General features: G+C 42.2%; 1 protein-coding gene and 1 long non-coding RNA gene across 3 annotated transcripts in view; both read right to left on the bottom strand.

Annotated features, from left to right (window-relative positions):
* Nucleotides 1-27425, bottom strand: part of LOC139023596 (uncharacterized) — a 581371-nt gene that overhangs the window by 8831 nt on the left and 545115 nt on the right. The window lies entirely within an intron of this gene.
* Nucleotides 882-17690, bottom strand: LOC111957891 (VPS33A core subunit of CORVET and HOPS complexes). 2 transcript variants are annotated; one of them, XM_023978971.2, is made up of 13 exons: nt 17551-17690; nt 17245-17310; nt 16956-17083; nt 8428-8614; nt 8179-8295; nt 5089-5263; nt 4718-4914; nt 3759-3885; nt 3439-3506; nt 3130-3267; nt 2875-3012; nt 2397-2565; nt 882-1547 (listed from the first exon to the last, which is right to left on the bottom strand). In XM_023978971.2, the coding sequence occupies exons 1-13, from the start codon at nt 17650-17652 to the stop codon at nt 1360-1362; spliced, it is 1800 nt and encodes a 599-aa protein (XP_023834739.1). In that variant the 5' UTR covers nt 17653-17690; the 3' UTR covers nt 882-1359. The 2 variants fall into 2 exon arrangements, with proteins under 2 accessions (XP_023834739.1, XP_023834740.1); XM_023978972.2 differs by lacking the exons at nt 17245-17310; nt 17551-17690 and having other exon boundaries at nt 16937-17034.

Raw genomic sequence — 27425 nt, 5'->3', positions numbered from 1 at the left:
TGGAAAATTAAGCCACGTCCTACACTCGCTTCTCTGAGGCGAGACCTTGCCAAATACACAATAATAGGCTATGCATTTTCTATTGTTTTAGCTCTGAAAATCCTCTGGTGCATGCAAGAACCGCTCATTTCATTTTCCACTCTTTATAAAAATGGTCTTATTATATGTGTAATTGTTAGCATTTAACATACCAAAAGGAATGCAATGTCACATTAATATATCTTCATGAGATGTGATATAGTGAGTTCCTCGCTGTTGGTTCACTAAAATCTCCGACTGCTGTCAATACCCGTCCCCCACTGAGTACAAGACCCAGCTGTCCACAGCGCAGGGCACGGACAAGCCATCGATCAAACCGGAGATCAAACCAAACTCCAACGCACGTATCCTCTACCGGAACATGGAGCAAATAGCCTCCTAATTCAATCAGCGTCCAGCGCTGTCAAATCAGGGACCCTTATGGGGTAAGATCTCCAGACAGCAGAGGGCCATTATCGGCTGATAGGTAGGCCTGTTATTGGGCTAATTGCTCCTCGAGAGAGCAGGACTGCTGACGGCTGACTGGGCTCTCAACCTTTCCTCTCCACGCCACTCCTCCCTGCCTGCATCCTTTGGTACCATCTTTATTTTCTTCTACAGGATAAACAACTCATTAAGTAACAATACATGTGGCCTAATTCACTGTTATCAAGGCTTTTAGATCCTATATGTTGAAGGTGGAAGAAGGGGGAAAAGGGATAGTGTAATGGAGGTACAGTACAACTTTACATCAGACTTTTTAGTTTCGTTTTCTAAACCAGAAAAACATTTAGCCATATTGTAGAGTGTAAGGATTTTTTTTTTAAATGGCCAGTTTTTTAGAGACCTGACATTGACTCTGGTTATAAAAGCAGTCAATTACACATTTTATTTACAGCACTACTTTTCCCACAAATAATGGCAAGCAGAGAAAAACCCTATACTGTACAACACAAAATATAGGTTGAAATCACAAAAATAATAATACAAGCATCTACCTTTCAGCCTTTGTGTTAATACAGTATATATATATTTTTTACAATGATCTTAAAACCTTCCGTCATGCCACAAGTAAGATGATATCTTCTCAGCTCCATACAATGACCAAAGCAGGTGGCAATGGAGATGTGCATTTAGCAAGCTGTTAGAGTTGCAGGCAAAGGACAGGGAGAATCGAGGAGCTGACTCCTGGTCACCTCACACTGACAGTTGCTGAGATCAATCAGACACACCTGCAGGGCGCTGGAATATGGACATTAAAAAGAAGCGGCAAGGTCTTTTGTTCTGACTGTTTGATGTGTCTAGCTGTGCATCTGTTCCCCGAGGGGGCGGGCAGCAGGCTCAGGGGGCCTCCGGGCGGTCCATCAGAGACTTGATCCAGCTGGTACCATTGATGAGCTTGGTAGTGGCAATGATGTACTCTGTGCCACCATCCTCCATCTGAGACAGGAAGCGCAGGGCAGCAATTTCCGCATAAGTCACCCCTCCCAGAAAGAACACCAGGGTGGTCCTGTTCTCCCCCTGCTGGCCTGTGGGACAGAGTGGGGAGAGAAAACAGTCAAACAGGGTGAAGTTCACAGGGTGCACCACTCTCCAAGGGTGACTCAAGGGGAGTTGGGATATGCAATTTGTTATTTATTTATTTCACACACAAATATAAGCACCCACCAAATTATTAATATTATTACTTAGCAGATTGTTTGTTTTGAAGTGAGGTTACTTTAACCTCAAAAACTGATATTAAACATGTAAACACACAAAGAAAGTAAGAGACAGCGCCTCGAGTCAACCCCCATCTACCCATGTCCCCACCCACACACTATTCTCTCAAACAAACTCCGCCCTCTTCCTGCTACAACAGGCTCGTCTATTGTCAGTCTTCCATTATCACCTTTCTACAACAAAGATATGGCAGACATGTAAAAACAAGTCAACTGTCTAATACCCAAACTCACAGTTGTAATTAACACATTGCATGGTGTAAATAAAATCTCATAAAATTAATTATCCTCTTGTCAATGAGATGTCCAAACTGACCCTGGAGTCAGCAACGCATAGTTATAACGCTTAAGATGAGGATATTCAACTCCCTGGTCTCTGAAAGGTCAACGGTGCCTTTGCCTCTCCTCTTTCATACACAAATACATGTACACAAACAATCACCCAAACAGACCCACACTTAACGGTAATGTACAGTTTTGTTCACTGTGTACAATAAATCAACTGCTGCTCGAAGACATTTGGCATGGCAGGGACAAAGCCAGCTCTTATCTACAGCCAGCAGACTACCACACAGGTCATCATTCACCCAGCCTTTCAATAGCTCAGCTTGTTGTGCAAGAGAGCAACTTGCTGCCTTGGTCTCCTGCTGTCCTTACGTTTCTTATGGAGACCAGCAGGCAGCTGTTGTCTCTCCTCAAAGTGTGGACCAGGGAGCATCTTCAGAACTTCCTCGATGCTGCGCCAGCCGGGCCTGGCCAACACCTGGGTCAGACGGATGCTGAGAGGAGCATAACCACTGTACACATAGGAGATGTCATTGGGGTTCTGGAGGAAGATGACACATACACAAGTTGGGTATCAGTACAGACAATACTACATACAAATCCCACTCTCACAGTTGGAGAAAAAAAGTATGTACGTGAGTTTTGGTAAGGTTGTTGTTACATTTGGTTAATGCTTTGAGCTTTTTTTCTCAACTTGCTTAATAAACAAAAACAACCCAACTCCATTATTGTGCAAATACAAAGCAATGACCAAATTGTCACTACAATACTAACAGTATTATTACACAGGTGTAAGTGTTACCCTCCCCCTCCCAGACCGCATTATGTCTCCCTCATGGGATTCATTCACCTGTTCGTTGGCATCCTCCATCCAAAGTTTGAGTGTCTTCCTGATGGTGGGGTAGTTATTCCTGGTGCTTGTCTGGGGCTTCAGAAGACCTGTCTTCTCCAGGTTGTTGAGGGTAAGCATGTGTTCGTATCCATAGGTCTAGAGAAAACAGCACAGGTCAATCATGTTGCCACAGTAGCTTTCATCACATCTTCAACTGACCATCACTAGTATTAAAACACTGACTTATTGTAATGTAATCAGAAAAAAATGCACCTGCAGGATCTCTCTCTTGTAGTAGTCCAATATCTTCTGCTTAAGGCCATTGTTGCAGACTGACTGCATACAGACCAGCCGCAAGATTTTGATCAGAGGATCCTTCTGGGCAATACAGTCCTCAATATATGTGTTAACCTGGACAATAGGAACAAGGGGCCTTTGGTCAGCAAGCCATGAGACATGAGCACACACATACACACAGGGACTAAGCAAAACATTCTGTTAATAGTTTTAAGCTTCTTCAAATATTATCAGAGCCAACCTCATCCACACTACAATCTACAAAGCATTGAAAACCTTGTGTACCTTGTCTGTGTCAACTCCAGTCATAAACTCCTGCTCCACTGTCAGGTTATCAAAGAAGGCCTCTGAGGCTGAATCAGAGCGAGAGAGAAAGAGAGAATATCCATTTACCTCTCAACGAGTATCAACAGTAGTCTTTCTCTAAACGATATGCCACACATTTGACAAAGTCAACTACATTAAATGTCACCAAGATCAGATTGTATCAGTTTTTTAGGGTGGAGGGCATGAAGAAAGACAGATTAAGACAGAAGGAAGGGATGATGAATGGAGAGTTGTTAGTTGGACATGAAAGGAGAAGGAGTAAAGGCTGTTCTTCTCACTGGTGATGTCCTTGATGAGTTCAGCTATGGAGGTGTGATTGGCCAGCGAGCTCCGTGCTGCCTGCATGTGGGGCAGCTGGGACACAAACTGCTTTATCTCGCCAACTGTTTTGGCATTATGTCGCTCCTGCAAGACAAAATCAACAAACTAACATTAACACTGGAAAAAAGAGACTGTGTAGTGTTACGTACAGATGTGAAATGTGAGAGCCGGTTGAGGAATTACTAAAAATCTCCTAGGAAATTACAAAAAAAATCTACTTCTCAATTACACATTAAACAGACACTAAACTCAACGTAAATATGTGGAAATTATTTCAGATTAAAGTATGGAATGCTGTCATGTAGGCATAACAATAGTAAGAAATTGTTTGATGCCTAGAGAACAGCTGATGCTCTCACTGATATGGTCATCCATCAAACTAGAGAAAATGAACTTTGATTGGGAACAGGTCTGGGCAATACAGAAATGTAAAAATACATAAACTGAAACACCCACAGGTGTGGGACTTCAGTCTAATTATCACGTGCAAAGCATCCAGTGACAGTTATGATGCCAAAAGTGTAGGCCTGTAGGGGATGCATAACAAATCATCAGTGGGAGATTACGCATGAACTAAAAACAGTTGCTTTTATCTGCCACTCCTTTATCGTAAAAAGTGTGTTTACTGTCTTGATCGATAATACTAATTGTCAGTTGGCTTTACTTTTTGCCATTGGAAAACCACCTCCTGAAAAGTCTCCCTGGCACATAGAAGGTAATCAATAAGAACACCAATTGATATGATTAGAGAAAGCGGTAGCTAATGTAATTGAGCGGTCTGACATTCGGATTTATCTGAGATTGTAATCCCCAGTTTGTGAAGTGACATTTATAACACATTAACAAAGTGATTTGGATCAAATTAGACAGGAGTGGTTACAAGGAGTGTCTGTCTGTCTGCTTGGATGAAGCCAACCTCAAAGGCAGCAGAGATGATCTTGGCCTTCTTGCTCAGTGCAGCCCCTATGGCGTTGAAGTTTTTGTCCCGTATCTCAGCATACAGCTCCTCCGCTGAGTTGAGCTGCATCTTCTTGGGCTCCGTGGGCAGGTCTTTACCCACCTCACCCTGCTTCTTTTGGGCAGCAAACTTCTCCGGAGGCAACTTCACATAACCTGTTTGCAGACACATGCGCACAGAATAGATAAACAAGCACACAAAGGTCCAAAACCCCATACACAAATCAACAGAGATCCCTCAAGATGTCTTTACGTCAATCAATATGTGATTAAATATATCTGTATTTAGCTTGCATTGTGTTTTCATGCATTAACAGAGCCCATCCTCACCGTTGGTGATTCCATAAACTTCGTCAATGAGGCCCTCATAGGTGAGCTGTGTGGCCAGAGGGGTAAGCAGGTCTATGTTGCGGTCCAGCAGCAGCAGTGAGTCGAACACAGGCAGGATCTGAGTCTGACTGCCAGCAAACTCCCTCTTCATCCTAAGCATCATATTAGCTACATGCTGGACATTGAGAAGAAATCAGGATTTTATTTCTAACACAATTAAAGCATAAATTTACACTCCACATTACTCCGTTACTCATAAAAGTAATCTGATTTAAGTAGCATGTTACTTTTTCAAATTGGGTAATATTATTAGTTACTTTGTCAAACAACACGTGCGCTACTTTCAGAATCATATCTCTACCGGGCACGTGCTTTCATGATCCGATCTCGACTTGTTTCCTCATTTAGTTCTCGAGCGAGTGGAGAAAGGCTGCTTGGAGAAATGTCATCACAGCTGCTGGCCATAGAAACATATAGAGGGCACATCTCTGATATTTGCCATCAATTGCTTCTGTGATAGCAAAGCCCATAGTGGGCTTTCCCATCTAGTGACAAGTGTATACCCTCTATACATCTCTATGGGTCCGTGTGGTCTACAACTAGAACCTGTGGCTCAAGATAAATATTTTGAATGAAAAGATAGGAAATCTGTACAGATTTGCGAAAAGTGCAAATCAATCCCAGAACAACAGCAAAGGACCTTGTGAAGATGCTGGAGGAAACAGGTACAAAAGTATCTATATCCACAGTAAAAACAAGTCCTATAACGACATACCCTAAAAGGCCGCTCAGCAAGGAAGAAGCCACTCCTCCAAAACTACCATAAAAAAGCCAGACTATGGTTTGCAACTGCACATGGGGACAAAGAACGTAATTTTTGTAGAAATGTCATCTGGTCTGATGAAACAAAAACAGAACTGTTTGGCCATAATGACCATCCTTATGTTTGGAGGAAAAAGGGGGAGGTTTGCAAGCCTAAGAACACCATCCCAACCGTGAAGCACGGGGGTGGCAGCATCATGTTGTGGGGGTGCTTTGCTGCAGGAGGGACTGGTGCACTTCACAAAATAGATGGCATCATGAGGGACGAAAATGATGTGGATATATTGAAGCAACATCTCAAGACATCAGTCGGGAAGTTAAAGCTTGGTCACAAATGGGTCTTCCAAATGGACAATGACMCCAAGCATACTTCCAAAGTTGTGGCAAAATGGCTTAAGTACAACAAAGTCAAGGTATTGGAGTGGCCATCACAAAGCCCTGACCTCAATCCCATAGAAAATTTGTGGGCAGAACTGAAAAAATGTGTGTGAGCAAGGAGGCCTACAAACCTGACTCAGTTACACCAGCTCTGTCAGGAGGAATGGGCCAAAATTCACCCAACTTATTGTGGGAAGCTTGTGGAAGGCTACCCGAAACGTTTGACCCAAGTTTAACAATTTAAAGGCAATGCTACCAAATACTAATTTAGTGTATGTAAACTTCTGACCCACTGGGAATGTGATGAAAGAAATAAAAGCTGAAATAAATCATTCTCTCTACTATTATTCTGACATTTCACATTCTTAAAATAAAGTGGTGATCCTAACTGACTTAAGACAGGGAACTTTTACTAGGATTAAATGTCAGGAATTGTGAAAAACTGAGTTTAAATGTATTTGGCTGAGGTGTATATAAACTTCCAACTGTACATTCAAGCAGCATATTAAACTGGGATAACATTGTAGGTTACATCGGCAAGAACACAAACATTTGCCAGGGCATATTATTTATTTATAAATCTGATTAGCTTCCCACATCGCCATGTGAAAGAATCGACTTGAAAATCACTTTACTATCTTGGTTTAGCTTGGCATTAAATAAGCAGCCTACTTTGCATTGAAAACCAAATATCAGTGACTGTTCAAACAGTAAACCAACAATATTGTAGCCTTATTAGAATCCCTCAAAAATGGTTTTTGTTTAGAAGTGATAATGTTATTCTAGGCTATTTTGAAACGCAAAAACAGATAGCCATGTGCTTGTTTTTCTCCATGACTAAAAATCATGACATTCTATTTTAGTTGATATGAGAGTGAATACATTGACGCAGCATATCAAATTAGGATAATGTTGTAGGTACCGGCAATAAAAATATTTGCCAGAGTATATTTAATTATACATCTGATTATTTCACATGGCGATGTGAGAAGCTAATCAACTTCAAAATCCCTTCAACTTCAAGATTGCTGTCTTAGTTTAGCTTGGCATTAAATAAGTGGTCTATTTTGCATTAATAACCAAATATAATCCCAGTGACTTTTCAAACAATAAACCAATCAACATTCTAGCCTTATTAGAATCCCCCACAAATGTATTTTGTTAAGAAGTAATAACTACCTGATTGACTACCTAAAAACAGCCCCAAGCCCTGTGCTTTATTTTTCTCCATAAGCAAAAATGATGGCATTCTATTTTTAGCTGATATGGGAAGTAATATATCCAAGCAGCATATTCAACTGGGATAATGTAGGTTACACTAGCAGGTATAAGAATACTTGCCAGGGCATATTATTTCATTATAAATCTGATTATTTCACATGGTGGAGATGTCGGAAGCTAAAAGGCTAGCTTGCTGTCTTTTTAGCTAGCTAGCAACCTGCTAGCGGAGTAGCCTATAGCCAACTGGTAGTCACAAAATTAGGTAATTTATAACAAACCTAAACTTTCATTACAAGTAGCTATCAAATACGCAGTTGGTTTTCATTGAAATTAGTTAACAGTGGTGATGAAGTTTCACACGTGAATTTTCTTTGATTTTATGACAAATGGAAGATAACAAGAAAATCTATGCTATCACACCCTTGTGTATGTTACTATTAGGGAGTCTAAAAACACATGGACCAGCGAGGGTATATTTTTCATGAAAGTAATGCCAAGTAATATATCACGTTACTTTCCACACAAATTAATATTGTAGAGTAACGCTTTACTTTGTTAAACGTAACGAGTAAAATGTACTATATTACTTTCCCAAATAACTAATACCAACACTGGCGCCAATATGGAATTCTAAACCTAATGAAGTCCCAAGTGGTTCCCAATACTCACCCGTGCACACTCCCCTTTCCCAAATATCTGGGGGATGGTCCCATACAGAGCCTGGAGAGTCATAAGGCCCTTGGCGGTGTGGTACAGACTTGTCTGGTCACTTTCTAGATAGCATTCCTAAAAGAGCCAGGGCACACGGGTTATTACCCCATACAATACAAATCATAGCTTTGTACCTGAGCCTTACTGGGCCTATACATACACTGGGACGTGTGTAGTGTCTTTGTGCATGTCCCTGTCCTAACCTACCCTGAAGGCCCCCTCAGACTCCATGGAGAGCAAGTCTCCATCATAAGGGATGAGGTCTAGGATGTACTCGTCTATGTTGATGAACGAGCCCAAGACCCCCTGCTCCTTCAGCCGCTGCTCACAGAGCATGCTCCGCCGGGGCACAAACAGGATGTGGAAGTCACGTGGGGAATGCATCTTATCCTCACTGCAAGAACACACATTGAACACAAGAGATGCACTATAAGGGGGAAAGCAAAACTCATCCACACCCACATGCAATACTGGCTGTAGCATTACTCCAAAAACAAGGACAGTGTTTAACATAGGGATGTGACAAATGTAAAAATGTTCTTATGGTTTATTATTTTTATTTTTACATCAGAAAATGACCAGTTAAATGTACTACAGTCCTGGCTACCTACCAGCTAGACCGCATTCACCTTATCACTATCCCCCACCTACTCAAATCAAAGATGGTATTAAATGATGATTTATTTTTTTACAACCAAATCTCTATTTTTGACATAAATGGCATGTTATAGAAGGGTCCAGGTATGTTTTTGAGAAACTTAGCCCAAACAGAAAATCACTTCCTCATCCTCGTTGTGTAGTATGGGGGCCCGAAAAAACATGAACAAAGGCTTCAAAAACACCCAAATACGTCTATTAGAAACAGCAAAGCTCTCAGTATAGTGATGAAGGAATATAACATTGCGGATAAAGTTCGGAATGACAACTTCATGTGTATAACATCTAAAGACCTGCATCACTATAGGGAGAGCTTTCCTGTTTCTAAAAGGATGTATTTGGGTGTTTTTGTAGCCTTTTCATTTTTTTTAGGGGCCCACATACAACACAAGGATGAGGAAGTGATTTGCTGTTTGGGTCAAGTTTCTCAAAAACGTGAAATCACAAAAAAGGTGTCTGGACCCTTCTATAAGATGCAATTTAGATCAAAAGTTGAAATTTGGTTGTAAATAAGTATCCTTTAATGCTGTTTTAGGTTCTCTGTTGTTTGCCTCTCCTCCATGTTCTCAGTTGTCAGTACATGGGACCTTCATGTCACACTTTTCACATCAATGTGATGGCTCGTTGCAGTGATGTATGACAGTGTGTTCATTTCTGTAATCAGCACTGTGATTTTCTCACTCCGTCCCTTATCACACTGCTGCCAAAAATGGGTTGGGTCTCACGGTGCCTCCCTTTCAGCATTGCACCTGTACTGCAAATGTAGCTCAATTCCACCTCGCAAAGTTTACATTTCATCATCTTCTCATTTAACTTCTCAAAGTATTGCCCTAGAGGACTTCACTGCTGTCACTTCCCTGACTCACTTTGCCATTTTTCCAACTGTGAGCGATGATGACGTGCGTAGCGCTTTTTATCAGTGGCAAATCATTTGAAAGATGCATATCTCCTACTTACAGCATTGTTGCATTAGGCATTTGTTGAATTTGTATTTTTGCCTTTATGATGATGGGGACCTGTTAGTGGTAGTTTGGTGATAACTGCACTGTGACTTTAATTTGGTTAAAAAAAACATTAACGAGACCACATTCGTTTAAACGTTACACCCCTAATGCCAGTGAGATAATGTGATGTTGACCTTTTTCTTCTTGTCCTTCTTTGGGATTGGGTTGGCGGATCGCATCCAACACCGCCACCTACTGTACTGGAGTGTGAGGCTAGCTACGGCCTACCTACATTAAATCCTCTTCATTAGTCCTGTTCCTTCAAGAAAGTGAAATAGCGCCCTAGATACACCACTTCCCTCCCCCCACTACACCACCCATACCCCAACCCGGTCTAGCCTCCCTAACCCTTTCACACAATCTCTCCCTATCTACAGTACCAGTCAAAGGTTTGGACACACCTACTCATTCCAGGGTTTTTCTTTATTTGAAATAACACATATGGAATCATGTACTAACCAAAAAAGTGTTAAACAAATCAAAATATATTTCATATTCTTCAAAGTAACCACCCTTTGCCTTGATGACAGCTTTGCATACTCTTGGCATTCTCTCAACCAGCTTCATGAGGTAGTCACCTGGAATGCCTTTCAATTATCAAGTGTACCTTGTTAAAAGTGCCTTGTTAAAAGTTAATTTGTGGAATTTCTTTCCTTCTTAATGCGTTTGAGCTAATCAGTTGTGTTGTGACAAGGTAGGAGTGGTATACAGAAGATAGCCCTATTTGGTAAAAGACCAAGTCCATATTATAGCAAGAACAGCTCAAGTAAGCAAAGAGAAACAACAGTCCATCATTACTTTTTCAGTCAATGCGGAAAATTTCAAGAACTTTGAACGTTTCTTCAAGTGCAGTCGCAAAAACCATCAAGAGCTATGATGAAATTGGCTCTCATGAGGACTACCACAGGAAAGGAAGACCCAGTTACCTCTGCTGCAGAGGATAAGTTCATTAGAGTTACCAGCCTCAGAAATTGCAGCCCAAATAAATGCTTCATAGAGTTCAAGTAACAGACACATCTCAACTGTTCAGAGGAGACTGCGTGAATCAGGCCTTCATGGTCAAATTACTGCAAATAAACCACTACTAAAGGACACCAATAAGAAGAGATTTGCTTGGGCCAAGGAACACGAGCAATGGTCATTAGACCGGTGGAAATCTGACCTTTGGTCTGATGAGTCCAAATGTGAGATTTTTGGTTTCAACCGCCATGTCTTTGTGAGATGCAGAGTAGGTGAACGGATTATCTCTGCATGTGTGGTTACCATCGTGAAGCATGGAGGAGGTGTGATGTGTGGGAGTGCTTTGCTGGTGACACTGTCTGTGATTTATTTAGAATTCAAGGCGCACTTAACCAGCATGGCTACCACAGCATTCTGCAGCGATATACCATCCCATCTGGTTTGTGCTTAGTGGGACTATCATTTGTTTTTCAACAGGACAATGACCCAAAACACACCTCCAGGCTGTGTAAGGGCTATTTGACCAAGAAGGAGAGTGATGGAGTGCTGCATCAGATGACCTGGCTTCCACAATCACCCACACTCAACCCAATTGAGATGGTTTGGGATGAGTTGGATCACAGAGTGAAGGAAAAGCAGCCAACAAGTGCTCAGCACATGTGGGAACTCATTCAAGACTGTTGGAAAATTATTTCAGGTGAAGTTGGTTGAGAGAATGCCAAGAGTGTGCAAAGCTGTCATCAAGGCAAATGGTGGCTACTTTGAAGAATCTAAAATCTAAAATATATTTTTTTATTTGTTTAACACTTTTTTGGTTGCTACATGATTCCATATGTGTTATTTCATAGTTTTGATGTCTTCACTAGTATTCTACAATGTAGAGATTAGTAAAATTAAAATAAAAAACATTGAATGAGTAGGTGTGTCCAACTTTGACTGGTACTGTATACAACAGTGTTTGTCTATCCGACCCCCAATCACATCCTGCCACTGCCCTCATGAGGTTCAGCACCTTCCTACACTTAATTTCAATATGCTCAACATGTCTCTTCCACCTAAGCCTCTCACTAAACCACATAACTAAATAATTAAACTCTGACACCCTACTTATATCTGTATATTTGCAGCCTAACATCTTTAACCTTCTTCCTAGAAAACACCATAAAGCAGGACTTGGTCACAAACATCCTAAACCCCCATGTTAAGAGACCAATCTTCCACACCTTCTTGCATCTTCCTCATCACAAATGTTACATTCCCACCTCTGTTCCCCCATCATCAGCATACCAGGCCATACACTCACTCCCTGTCCCACATCTAAATGCATGCTCTTCAACCGATCACTGCCGCACCTGCCCGCCCGTCCAGCATCACTACTCTGGACGGCTCCGACTTATATGTGGATAACTACAAATACGTAGGTGTCTGGTTAGACTGTAAACTCTCCTTCCAGACTTACATTAAGCATCTCCAATCCAAAATTAAATAAAAATCGTCTTCCTATTTCGCAACAAAGCATCCTTCACTCATGCTGCCAAACATACCCTCGTAAAACTGACCATCCTACCGATCCTCGACTTCGGCGATGTCATTTATAAAATAGCCTCCAACACTCTACTCAACAAATTGGATGCAGTGCCATCCGTTTTGTCACCAAAGCCCCATATACTACCCACCACTGCGACCTGTACGCCCTCGTTGGCTGGCCCTCGCTTCATACTCGTCGCCAAACCCACTGGCTCCAGGTCATCTACAAGTCTCTGCTAGGTAAAGCCCCACCTTATCTCAGCTCACTGGTCACCATAGCAGCACCCACTCATAGCACGCGCTCCAGCAGGTATATCTCACTTGTCACCCCCAAAGCCAATTCCTCCTTTGGCCGCCTTTCATTCCAGTTCTCTGCTGCCAATGACTGGAACGAACTGCAAAAATCACTGAAGCTGGAGAGTCATATCTCCCTCACTAGCTTTAAGTACCAGCTGTCAGAGCAGCTCAGAGATCACTGCACCTGTACATAGCCCATCCAACTACCTCATCCCCATACTGTATTTATTTATCTTGCTCCTTTGCACCCCAGTATCTCTACTTGCACATTCATCTTCTGCACATCTACCATTCCAGTGTTTAATTGCTATATTGTAATTACTTCGCCATCATGGCCTATTTATTGCCTTACCTCTCTTATCCTACATCATTTGCACTCACTGTATATAGACTTTTTTGTTTTATTTTTTCTACTGTATTATTGACTGTATGTTTTGTTTATTCCATGTGTAACTCTGTGTTGTTGTATGTGTCGAACTGCTATGCTTTATCTTGGCCAGGTCGCAGTTGCAAATGAGAACTTGTTCTCAACTAGCCTACCTGGTTAAATAAAGGTGAAATAATAAAAAATAAAAAATAAATATCCTGAAATATGTCATCTATCATCAGGGTGAACCACACTTCCCTGAGGAGTACCATTGTCCACTTCAAACCGCAATGACAATTCTGACCCCAACCTCACCCGTATAACTCGATCGAACAGGAAGTCCATGATCCAGTTATACAGACGTCCCCCAATGCACTCAACTTGATCAACAACCCTTCCCTCCACATGGTATCATAAGCTTTCTCAATGTCAAAATACACAACACTCATCACCTCTTTTATTGTCAGGGCCTTGGCTATCTCTGTAGTAACTGTCACCAGGGCATCCATGGCAGACCTCCCTCTCCTGAACCTACTCTGTGCTACACTAATCAAACCTCTAACTTCCAAGAAATACATCATCCTACTCACTATCATCTTTCCAATCAACTTACACATGTTGGATGTCAGCACGATAGGCCTATAACTGCCCGCCCAAGCGGGATCTTTACATAGTTTTACGAACGGCAACACCACCGCACTGATTCCCGCAACGTCTCCACCCAGCAGGAATCACTGCAGTCCTACACATCTTATTAAACAACCCTAACACTGCTTCCAACACACTGTCCGGTGCATGCTGAAACATCACATAACACATCCTATCTTCACCAGGAGCAGTCCGCCCGCAGCCCTCCAACGCCATTGTCATCCCAAACATAGAAAACTCTGCATCCATAGCTTCTCCTGACTCGCCTTTTTTCTTTAAAACATCTCTATGCTCCTTTAGCTTCCCTCCCTCTTACTCTCATCACACAGGTGCTCACATCTATGAACCACTGCAAATTCACAACCTATGACATTTGCCTTTTCTGTACTTGACACAGCTGTGACGTTTCCTTCTACCAACACTGGAATTGCAGCATTTTTACCCTTCCCCATCATATTTTTTAAAACATTTTCCAAACTACACCAATTTTGGTCCCTCTACCAATAGTGGAGCAAAATTTCCGCCATGCCTCCCTTTTCGCTGTCTTAATCATTCTTCTGGCCGTCGCCCTCTTCCTTTGATTCTCCATGAGATTCCTTCCTGTCAATCCATTCCTTCCGTAGAGCTATATCCATTTCCTGCACCACCTTTGAGCCCTCATCTGCCCACCATGGCACCACCCTGCGTCTTCCTCCCCTGAATGGTCACATTTGCAGCTGATATAATTACAGACGTTACTGCCTCATCGCACTCATCCATCGCACTCTTCCACAGACCTCTCCAATGATAACTTTTGTCCTGCCCGCTCACACAGGTACTTGAACATCTTCCAGTTAGCTTTCTCAAAGCACCACCTCATGTTATTGCCTCTACTCCGCACACACACACACCCACACCCATATTGACCTTACATCGAACTGGAAAATGATCACTCACTACTGTGGTTTCTCTCATCACTTCCCATTTACACTTCCCTGCCACAGATACCAATGTTTAGTCTAAGGATGACTCTGTACCCCTCGCCACATTGATTCTCATTCCCCTCCCATCATTAACACACACTAATCATAAATTCTTCGACTATACTCCCATTGTTATCTTAATGCGTACTTCCCCAGATTTCTTTATGGGCATTAATAACACCACACCATATTACCTTCCTATCAATACACGTCCTATTAATCCCTTCTACAGTTGAAGTCGGAAGTTTACATATACCTTAGCCAAATACATTTAAACTCAGTTTTTCACAATTACTAACATTTAATTCTAGTAAAAATTCCCTGTCTTAGGTCAGTTAGGATCATCACTTTATTTTAAGAATGTGAAATGTCAGAATAATAGTAGAGAGAATGATTTATTTCAGCTTTTATTTATATATTCACATTCCCAGTGGGTCAGAAGTTTACATACACTCAATTAGTATTTGGTAGCATTGCCTTTAACTTGGGTCAAACGTTTCGGGTAGCCTTCCACCCATAAGTGGGGTAATTTGCCCATCCTCCGACAAGCTGGCTGTAACAGTCAGGTTTGTAGCCTCCTTGCTCACACACACTTTTTCAGTTCTGCCCACAAATTTTCTATAGGCTTGAGTCAGGCTTTGTGATGGCCACTCCAATACCGTGACTTTGTTTTCCTTAAACCATTTTGCCACAACTTTGGAAGTATGCTTGGGGTCCTTGTCCATTTTGAAGACCCATTTGCGACCAAGCTTTAACTTCCTGACTGATGTCTTGAGATGTGCTTCAATATATCCACATAATTTTCGTCCCTCATGATGCCATCTATTTTGTGAAGTGCACCAGTCCCTCCTGCAGCAAAGCACCCCACAACATGATGCTGCCAACCCCGTGCTTCACTGTTGGGATGGTTTCTTTGGCTTGCAAAGCCTCCCCTTTTCCTCCAAACATAACGATGGTCATTATGGCCAAACAGTTCAATTTCTGTTTCATCAGACTACAGGACATTTCTCCAAAAAGTACGATCTTTGTCCCCATTGGCAGTTGCAAACCATAGTCTGGCTTTTTATGGCGTTTTGGAGAAGTGGCTTCTTTCTTGCTGAGCGCCTTTCAGGTTGTCGATATAGGACTCGTTTTTACTGTGGATATAGATACTTTTACCTTGCCTCCAGCATCTTCACAAGGTCCTTTGCTGTTGTTGGGATTCATTTGCACTTTTCGCACCAAAGTACGTTCATCTCTAGGAGACAGAACGCGTCTCCTTCCTGACGGTATGATGGCTGCGTGGTCCCATGTGTGTTTATACTTGCGTACTATTGTTTGTACAAGATGAACGTAAGTACCTTCAGGCGTTTGGAAATTGCTCCCAAGGATGAACCAGACTTGTGGAGGTCTACAATTTTGGCTGATTTTCCCATGATGTCAAGCAAAGAGGCACTGAGTTTGAGGGTAGGACTTGAAATACATCCACAGGTACACCTCCAATTGACTCAAATTATGTCAATTAGCCTATGACATAATTTTCTGGAATTTTCCAAGCTGTTTAAAGGCACAGTCAACTCAGTGTATGTAAACTTCTGACCCACTGGAATTGTGATACAGTGAATTATAAGTGAAATAATCTGTCTGTAAACAATTGTTGGAAAAATTACTTGTGTCATCCACAAAGTAGATGTCTTAACCGACTTCCCAAAACTATAGTTTGTTAACAAGAAATGTGTGGAGTGGTTAAAAACTAGTTTTAATGACTTCAACCTCAGTGTATGTAAACTTCCAACTTCAACAACATAAGAGCTTTGCAGGGGTTATAGAAATTAGCTATTACAATTGTTACTTCGATCCCCACACATTCCAGTATCTCCAATACTCTGTATGTCATCCCCTCTTTAACGAACGTAGCACAACCCCGACACCTCCACTCTATCACACTGTACCAAACTGAGTCCCGGAATCACAAACTCCAGTTGAGGTTTGAGCCATGCCTCTTGTACACACTACATCTGGTACTACCTCCATGTCATCTACACACTTTTAAAACTCCTGCCCATTAGCTATTAAGCTTCTAGCGGTAAATTGATGGATTGCAAAAACCATACTAAATAGTTTGCTTTTGTAATTCCTAGAAAATCTTTGGCTGCGCGTACCACCACATCTATGCGTGCAGACTTTTTCTTAACCTGATCACTCATATTCATCACAATACACATGAACGCCAAGAAGTCAACCCTGTTCACCACCAACGACCGCATACTGATGGACACATTCCGTGGAGACCCCAGTTTGTGCTACTCCCTCACCTCCCCCTGGGATGCTGACCTGATGACATTCTCAGCTATAATATCCATCAGTTCCAGTCTGGGACGGACAAAGAAGATTATATTTTTCACGTCAGCAGCAGGAAGACGCCCCCCTTTGAGGGTGAACATCTTCTCCACCTCATGTTCCTGGAAGATATAAAGCAGACAGATCTGTCAACAACCAGCTTGACATATTGCTATTGCTGTAATGTGCGCCTTTGAAAACACAACGATTAATTGTTGCCATTCTGTCAGACTCGCTTATAAAAAAGTCTACACACCGAAGTACACATTTGAGTCAGTCTTACCTTCAGCAAGGAATATTGTGCTATCAATCCAAAGGGTCCAGTCAGGTATTCATCCCACACAATAGCCTAAGAACAGTCAACAACAATCAATTTTAGTCACATAAATACTACGAGTTCTAAAGTTGAAACTTAAATCGACTGCATCTATTTAGCTACTATGTGGATGACTATGTACCACAACAACCCAATTATTGTTTATGATAGCCTAGATAGCCTAGAATGCTAGTTAGTGTTGAACAGACATTTCGGATTAAAACAAGATAAAAGGGTTTGTAATTTTTAAACGCTTTAATCCAGGCGTTTTACCTTGCTTCCTGCACATTTGTCCAAAAACTCACGGAGTTCCTTCCGCGCTGCTTCCCTCAAAATGTTTAAATTTACTCTTCCATAGGATAAGTGCGCAGACATTTTTGCTCTGACAGTAGGGAGTATCAGGTGACTGCTAGCGGGTGTGCATCATGTGACCAAACAGCGAACTTCTTTGAGTTATAATAAATATTCTGTCCAAAAGATGGCGCTATATCTCCACAATGAACACCCCAGTTATCCCGGAACGGTGAGGTCAGATGCCGAGAAAGGCATTTAGAGATGGGCGGTCCATTTAAAATGAATAAATAAATTAAAGACAAAAAATCGAGGACAACGTGTGGCAATAGTATTAACGATATGCCTCTGGCAACACGTTTTGTAGATGACCAGGGCAAGTTTGATGAAGCCTATAAAACACAGACATGCAATGTGACCTTTTCATGGGGGGGGCAGAAACTTCATAATGCTACCCCGACCAGGAGGCGGATTGAGCATCCAAATCCAATCAAATCAAATCCATTAAAATAAGGTTCAATGTTAAAAGTCTAGGCTATTGGAAAGTAGTTTTTACTGAAAGTGTTTAGTCTACTTTCATTCAGCTAGTGTAGCCATTCAATTAAATTGTAAGTTGCAAGAAAAATGTAGAACCAAGAAACCAAGACAAATCTAAAGTAGAACCAGGCAAGAGTCCACTTGAGCATCAATGGAGGCTACTTGGATGCAGGGGTCTTCTTCCCAGAGTACCAAGAGCTTACCACAGAGGAGAGAGCCCACGCAGGGCGCATTGTGTGGAGATCAGCCCCTAGCGACCGTGTTATAAGGAATTGAAAACGAAGCACCCGTCTTGGCAAAAATATTGCTCGTGACAGGCGTTGCATGCGCAATGAACGGTTTTGCTGTTGATTCCAAGTAGCCTACAGTATAGAATGAGTCCGCGTCATTCCCTGACATCTTCCTTCGAGAGAGGGCTGGAATCTCAGGTAGGCTTGCTATGGTTTTCTAACGGTCTGCATCTATTGTGAGCATTAGGCTGCATTTCACTTCAGTGTGCTTTTATTCAATATTTTTTCCACAACTGCAGTTGCATGAATAAAGGAACATTGTGCACACATATGGGAACTAGCTGATTCTGTCATGAAACATTGATGGAGCGCTCGCTGCGCTTCAGTTTATCTGAATGATCTCAATTAACATTTATTTGAATTCGAAAATTATATAATTATTACATAGACCTATGGTATGCAATAGGATGCTATTTCTGTAAAAGGACCCAATGGAACATAGTTTTTATCTACCTTATGTACGTGTTGAAGATGAAACCAAGTAAATAGATAGCATATTATGTTCAGCTCTAACAAAAGCTTTGAATGAGTGAAATTACTTGAATACCAATAGTATGTATACTGTGCCATACAGCCGACTAAACAGTAAGGTACAAGCTTTACTGACGTCATTTTATGTTTAGCATAAACCAATGCTTCTATAAAACTGATATTAGGCTACAGTCTGTTGTAAAATACAGCGTCATATGTATGCTGATTAATTGGTATAGGCTCATGATTCTTTGACATACTTCAATTTATTATCCATTTCATTCATGAATAATGTGGTCCATTAATAACCACTGATTATGGCAAAGCTTCATGCAGTCTCCATTCCTCCACCAACGTCTCTACACACCCATGTGCATTATGTGCCTCTTTACAATGAGATTGGTGGCAGACTTCAATTCATTCTCTCAGGTCTGGATGATTCCTTGTTGCAGTTGTGTTGTGGGACAAGAGCCCTGGTAAGTCATTTGGGAGATGCTGTGGTTGCAGTAAGCTTCCTCTCATCTCATCCCTGGGCGTTGCTGCAGGATTTGAGAGAAACACATCAGTGTTTGATGTGCTTCCACTCCAGACCTGACTCAGGCAGATTGATTCTAAATGATTGCTTCAAGTCTATGACAAGAGTTGGGGATGGTGGTATTGGGAGTACTATCATCATTTCAGGTTTTCTCGGTATAGTCAGTGTTTCGCCTCGATTATTCCCTAGATTAGACTTGCCTGAATAATGGACCACAGGACCAGTCTATGGTTGGTTTTGGTTTTAACCTCAACATGGCTGTGGTTCAGATACCCATGCCCCCCCACCCCTGTTCTCAATATGCCCTGAAGAGGAGGTTGAGACATCACATACCAAACATCCCCTGACCAATAGAACAATGGCACAAGCATAAGGCTTATGTTTTCCTGATGGTTGTGCCATTGTTTTATTGTTGAGGTTAAAACCAAGCATGGACTGGTCCGGTGGTCCATTTACTCAGGGAAGCCTAATCTAGTGAAAATCTAGGTGAAACACTGACTATACTGAGAAACCCTGAAATGACCATCTCAAACTCTCGCCATAGTCCTGAAGCATGGCGATTACATGGGGGAGGGGAGATAAAACTGAATGAACGGCTTGCGATATCTGCAGTTGCCTCCTCTCACATGAGCAACTACTGTAGCGATTGGTCAACACCCTTGCACCCTCTCGTTCTCTTTCTCTCTCTCTGCTTCTCTCTCTACCATGCTATCTATGTACATCAGCTGCTGTAGAGAAAGAGAATGGAATGGCGAGAGAGGAGGAAAAATGTGACCATGTGTGTCAAGAGACAGGGGGAGTGAGAGGGGGAGGAAAAGATGAGCTTCACACCATACACAGTATACACTGAGTGTACAAAACATTAGGAACACCTGCTCTTTCCATGACAGACTGACCATGTGAATATAGGTGAAAGCTATGATCCCTTATTGATGTCACCTGTTAAATCCACTTCAATCAGTGTAGATGAAGGGGAGGAGACAGGTTAAAGAAGGATTTTTAAGCCTTGAGACAATTGAGACATGGAGTTTGTATGTGTGCCATTCAGAGGGTGAATGGGCAAGACAAAATATTTAAGTGCCTTTGAACGGGGTATGGTAGTAGGTGCCAGGCGCATGGGTTTGTGTCGAAAACTGCAACGCTGCTGGGTTTTTCAAGCTCAACAGTTTCCTGTGTGTGTCAAGAATGGTCACCACCCAAATTACATTCAGCCAACTTAACACAATTGAGGGAAGCATTGGAGTCAACATGGGCCAGCATCCCTGTGTAATGCTTTCGACACCTTGTAGAGTACATGCCCCAACGAATTGAGGCTGTTCTGAGGGCAACGGGGGCCACTCAATATTAGGAAGGTGTTCCTAATGATTGGTATATACAGTATATATACAGTTGAACACACTAATCATAAATTCTTCGACTATACTCCCATTGTTATCTTAATGCTTACTTCCCCAGATTTCTTTATGGGCATTAATAACACCACACCATATTACCTTCCTATCCCTTACCTTCAATCCCTTCTACAGTTGAAGTCGGAAGTTTACATACACCTTGGCCAAATATATTTAAACTCAGTTTTTCACAGTTCCTATCATTTAATCTTTGTAAAAATGCCCTGTCTTTAGGTCAGTTAGGATCACCACTTTATTTTAAGAATGTGAAATGTCAGAATAATAGTAGGGAGAATGATTTATTTCAGTTTGTATTTCTTTCATCACATTCCCAGTGGGTCAGAAGTTTACATACACTCAATTAGTATTTGGTAGCATTGCCTTTAAATTGTTTCTCTTGGGTCAAATGTTTCAGGTAGCTTTCCACAAGCTTCCCACAATAAGTTGGGTGAATTTTGGCCCATTCCTCCTGACAGAGCTGGTGTAACTGAGTCAGGTTTGTAGGCCTCCTTCCTCACACACATTTTTTCAGTTCTGCCCACAAATTTTCTATGGGATTGAGGTCAGGGCTTTGTGATGGCCACTCCAATACCTTGACTTTGTTGTACTTAAGCCATTTTGCCACAACTTTGGAAGTATGCTTGGTGTCATTGTCCATTTGGAAGACCCATTTGTGACCAAGCTTTAACTTCCTGAGTGATGTCTTGAGATTTTGCTTCAATATATCCACATCATTTTCGTCCCTCATGATGCCATCTATTTTGTGAAGTGCACCAGTCCCTCCTGCAGCAAAGCAACCCCACAACATGATGCTGCCACCCCCGTGCTTCACGGTTGGGATGGTGTTTTTCGGCTTGCAAGCCTCCCTCTTTTTCCTCCAAACATAACGATGATCATTATGGTCAAATAGTTATATTTCCAAAAAGTACGATCTTTGTCCCCATGTGCAGTTGCAAACTGTAGTCTGGCTTTTTTATGGCGGTTTTGGAGCAGTGGCTTCTGAGAGAGGTGGTCATGAAAGAGGTAGAAAAAAAGATTGGAAAGAGACAGATAAGTGCTCTGCAAGCGAACTACATAATTTAAGGCTGGAAGGCAGATGTACCCATACTCCAGTATCTTTGGGTTTGTTTCCTTAGACCATGCTTTCTTAAGGGACTGGTTCTTGTTTGATTCTACTTCTAGGACTGAAGGAAGGCCATCAGGCTGGAGGCATTATTAAGGGTTGAAATTCAGGCTCAGAGTTTTCCCAAGCACACGAGTCATTAGTAATTAGTCATGTGTTTTGTACCCCTATTTATTTTTCCTCTGAAATTAGATTTAACGTGATGCACCCACACATACACTCACACACACACACACACACACACACACACACACACACACACACACACAGTATTTTATCAATCTGATTTTCTTCTTCTGATCTCCTTGTTACCATGGTCACAGATGGTAAAGGTAGTTCTGTTCCTCTTCTTCATGTTCCTCGGAAATCCATATTTGGGGAAAAGATAAAAGCCTGAACTGTATCATATTGTATTTGATTTCTGAGCATGAATTTGTGTATTTTTACGTACATGACTGCTGTACACAGTTTGTTGATTATATAGCTATATGAATGTTTATGTGTGTGTTGTGTCTCCATGTCCAAAGGGAGTGAGATGTTTTTCTTTGTACTCCTCTAAGGATCATCAAGGCGTGGGATCAGGATCGATTGACAGAGTGGGTTCCCCTGGACACTTGTTATCACAGCTCTCCAAAAGCTGCTGTGGTGATGAAGAGAAGGGCCATTGATGAGACAATAACTCCACAGTCCACCCAAAAGAGAGGTTTAGAATCAGAACTGGCCATATCTATAGCCTGGCTTTGATGAGGGTTGAATCTGTGACAAGTGGCTCACACCCCAATAGAGAGAATCAACCGCAGACTCAGTCCAATAGATAAGATTGTTCTAAAATTAACGGAGGATAACAGGCCCTCTTATGTTGCCACTGGCAACCCTTTAGCAGCATAGACAGACCAACCTAAGCTGTGGCGATGGAGAGGACCACTGCTGATCCCACTACATCACCAAGTGGCAGGTCATTAAGACAGTTGGCTCATCAAAAGCCTTTCCTAATGGGGTAATTGTAGAGAGGGAGTGAGTGTTGAGTGGTACTGCCTAAGCTTATCATCAAGTCATTCACCAAGTGGTTTCCCTTCTAATCAAACTGCTGAACCTACCTTTTTTTTTTATCAAAGCGTGTCCTATCACGGGTCATTAAATGTTCAAGAAAAGCTGACTGACAACCTCACCCAAAATTGCCAAATCCAAATAAATAAATAATCAATCTTTGCATGTGGAATCTATTTTTGGAATTGATAATTGAAGCAGATCGCAATCCCTACCAGTTTGTCAATACACTGCTTCAGTGCACAAATGATGTATTCATCATCCTGCTGTATGGTTGAGGCTGTTTGATGGGAGGAAGCTGAGGAGTGAGTACATGCAGTACTTAAGCTGTACTTAAACAGGTTGAACATGAATGTCAGGAGTCAGGACACAACATGTCACATCAAGAGGAATGCCTCAGGGTCAGAATTGAGGCCAACTGAATTGAATTTGTTCTGAACTGACTTGCCTAATTAAATAAAGATTCAACAAGCCACTTAAACTTTAACCTAGACACCTGTCCCTCCTATCTGAATAGCTGAATTCTAAATCGTCTTTCAGTGTATGTTTTTAAAATGTATTTAACCTTTATTTGTTGATTAAGGTTAAACTGACTTGGCTAGTTAAATAAAGGTTAAATAAAATAAACATTTAACTAGGTTAGTCTCCTTGAGATGAAAATCCTTTTTTCAAGAGAGACCTGTGGGTGCGAGGGGGCTCTTTGTTTGCAAACAGGGACCTGTTGAAAAACACTCAGGGACATGGTACCTGCTAGTTTTCTGGCGGGGCCAGAGGGAGTGTCAGATAGCCAGCAACTGAAGTGTGCCAGCTCCTCATGGCTGATTTCCAGCAGAACAGCCGGGGGCCCACCAGAGGCATCGCCATTATCCTCAGAGAGACAATAGAGACAGAAAGGGATGCGATTCTATTTCCCTCCTCCGCTTAGGCCATGTACAAACATGTCTAGTTTAATAGCCATATTTCAAGGCTTGTGAGTAACAATATAAGCCATGATATTTTGACATTGGAAGATGCGTGGTTTAATGTAATGCCCCATGCACATCTGATTATGCCTGTCTTCCTGAGATGGAGAGAGGTAGTGAGGAAATGAGTGGAAAATGACTCGCAACTCTAGAGTTTAATCTCCACGTCCCTCTTCTCACTTCTGGGGTACGGCAAGGATGAGTCACCAGACTATGAGCTGGGAGCACATGAGGGACGAGGAGCCCATCCTGAAATATAATCCGGTGGATGCTGCCTTTATGATGAATGGTGCCTGCATAATGCTTGCATTTTCAGGTTGCCAAAGTCAAGATTGCAATTGTTCAATGACTCAATTTAAATTGGCCTACACATGCAACAGATAATGTTGGAATTAAATAGATTTTTGCTGAAGATGCCTGTAGATTTGTATTTGTTTTCATCATGCTAAGAGACCATAGGTACAATTGCATCCTATTTATGTGTGAAGTGTTGTTTGTACAGTATGTGTGTGAGTGTGTACTTATCCTTTGTATGTGTTTGTGTGCCAGCCCTCTCCAGTCCCCTCTCTCATTGGCTCTATTTGGATGAAATTGCCGTGTCTGCAGGGTAGCGACAGCGCAAGTGCTTGTTGGTCACAGGAGGGTCTTTCCTGTTTGTTAACCAAAGGGGCTGAATCTGGAAATATGCCTCCCTAGAGGAAGTGGTGGTGGCTGTGAGACCTAGGGAGGGCCATCCTCTCTCATCCGAAGAGAGGTGAAGCCGCCTCTTTGTTCCTCACAGATGGCCACACAGATGGTCCCTGCTGACCCGTTCATATGACTGAAAACAGGGCTAATACTGTATGGCACATTTCCATACAGGATTTACCCCAGTGCTTTACCCAAAAGGCTCAAACTTTCCATCTACGCAGGCCGGCAGCCGTGTCTAACTGTGCCATGGCTCCGGCGGACATGCTCTCACTTTGAGCCAAAGCCAGGCCACTTGTAGTTTTCTGATGACATTTACATAAAAATGTCTAACTGTGAACTTTAACAGCTTCTCACAAAGCAACCGTTTTGATTATGCAGAGGTTGTTGATTCTGCTCTTTTTATTTTAATTTATTTAATTTAATCTTTATTTAACTAGGCAAGTCAGTTCAGAACAAATTCTTATTTACAATGACTCTCTTCACAAGTCTCAGTGTCAGCCCTAACTATGGAAACACTATTTCCCTAGTATAACATTTGGGTGTATACAGTACACTAGTGTAACACTGGTGGTACGGTCTAAGAGCACCATATGTGACATGTAATGTATGTCCTAGACCTGGAAGAGCCCCTCCCCTCCGCTAAACCACAGCCACATCTCTCACCAACAGGCATACCAACAGGCTCCCAAAAGAAGCCCCTTTCCTGTCCTCCCCCATCCCTCCTTCCTGCCAAGCTCTCCTTTATCGCATAATTTTTTCTCCTTCTTCCTTTCCCCCCAGAGCCCACTGTACGTGTTCAGACACACAATGTCTTGCAGATAGAGTAATGAATAACTAAAGTGCACACTAAGGCCTTAAAAAATGAGAACGAGAACCCGCTTCACTAGAGTGAGGAGCAGTGGAGGATGGGATGGGAGTTGTAAATAATTAAGAAATGCTGAGCGAAGTTTTCGTCCTGCAGTAGAGGGTTACTTGGTGCAGTGCTTTACAGTTCTGTCCATATGTAGGCCTCAGGGTTGCTATCTCACCATCTCACCCCCCTCTCCTGCTGGGCTGACGGAGAATGGGCCTTTCACTCAAACCAATGGCCTCCCCAGTCCCCTGCCCATTTCCCCAGAACACATTAATGCCAGAAGCACTCTTTGATCCCAATGACAAAGATACAATTTTGGAATGCGGCGTTTCATCGGTTGTAATGAGAAAGTTGATTAGATTTAAGGATAACGTAGGGAGTGGAAGTTAGAGGATGAATGAGCCAAAGTGAGTATGAGCATGGGAGAGTGACTCTGACCATGTAAATCATTCATCAAACCTCATAAAAATATTCAAAATGTAATTTCAGCATCAAGTAATGGATGTAGGCATAACCACATTCAGTTGCCAAACACTGAAGATAAAAATTCCACGAATAGAGTTGTTCTACATGTCGGAGAGGCATGTTCGTTCCACATGTTGTTATATGAAATTGTTTCATTGATAATCTGATAGTTAAGAAAGCCCAAAGAAAAGCTTCCCAAACAGAAACCACTGCTTTGTTGAAGAGTAGGAAAAAGGTTATTTCAGAGTACCTTTCAAGGAAATACCATGACTGATATACAAACACTTCTGTAAAGATTGCTTTTAAAAGATTGGCTGCATCAGCCCATTGCCCGTTGGATGCTTCAGTGCTTCTTATCACTGAAATATAATTATGTTTTTCGCCAGAAACTTTCATATTCTGAAATGGAAATGTTCATTTCCATGAACGGAGCATTTGGGTCAGAGTATCCATGTGTCTTTATATACAAAGTGTGTGAGGGCAAACAAGACAAGGAGTGGAAGGGCTGTATTCTAACCAGGTCTCTCTGGGCTTCTCGACATAACACCATCTTCCACTCTCCATCGGTGCACACCCCAGGAGTCCTGACTACCTCCCACCTACCCACACAGATCAGTGATGCCGAAGGCTCTGGTCCAGGACCCCACTACCAAGCATCTCTGCAGCTGCGCTTACTACTGCCAACAGACTCTTTGGCAAAAAGCGTGAGCTTTTTTTTTAAATGTAGAGAATTGGCTGGTTGAGTCCTCAATCAGTCCCACTGCTGAAACCAGCAAGAATATTGCACCACCCCAATAAAACATTCCTACCCTGGCCACTGTAACATGCAGAATGGTTCGGTTTAATAGTGGGAAAAGGGTTTAATAAGGGGTGGGCTTGGGGGACTTGTCAGCACTGCTACACACAAGTGGTCTTTACAGGGCAACATCCTGTGCCAACCAATCAGGGTGTTTTTTTCCTAATGGCTTTTGTTAGTCCTCTGCTAACATTATTTCCAGGTTTTTATGGCTAAAAGGCCAACTCAGCTCAGCATAAGGAGGGTGTGGTTGACAGACAGAGGCAGAGCAGAGGCACAAGCCCTTCAGCAGCTGGTTCTGAGGTAGACTTACTGAAGACTCTGAGAGCATGGTGGTCCTTTCTAAGCATATAGCAACTTAATGGCAGAAATGTAATATGTCATGTGGAAAAGTGTGCTTTTGTGCTTCTCACATCAATATCTGTTGTGTGTGTAATGTAAATTAACTTATGGTTATAATGTGATTCTTGGTGGAATGATGACACAAAGCCCCTTGAACAGAAGAGTGATTAATGCATCAACTTGCCACCAATAGGGATTCAAAAGGGATTGGCTGTGGAGCTCAGCAGTACAGCCCTTTTTTGTCACATCAGCCCTCAGGGAGACAACAACAGCCAATGGCAAGCCATGTAGGTAGGTGGGTGGCGGCTGGTGGCGGCTGTAGGGTGTAGGTAGGTGGGTAGGTGGGTGGCGGCTG

Source organism: Salvelinus sp. IW2-2015, linkage group LG33 (genome assembly GCF_002910315.2).
Source record: "Salvelinus sp. IW2-2015 linkage group LG33, ASM291031v2, whole genome shotgun sequence".
Classification (NCBI taxonomy): Eukaryota; Metazoa; Chordata; class Actinopteri; order Salmoniformes; family Salmonidae; genus Salvelinus; species Salvelinus sp. IW2-2015.
Note: the sequence above shows the minus strand (reverse complement) of the source record. Positions and strands in the feature narration are given on the sequence as shown.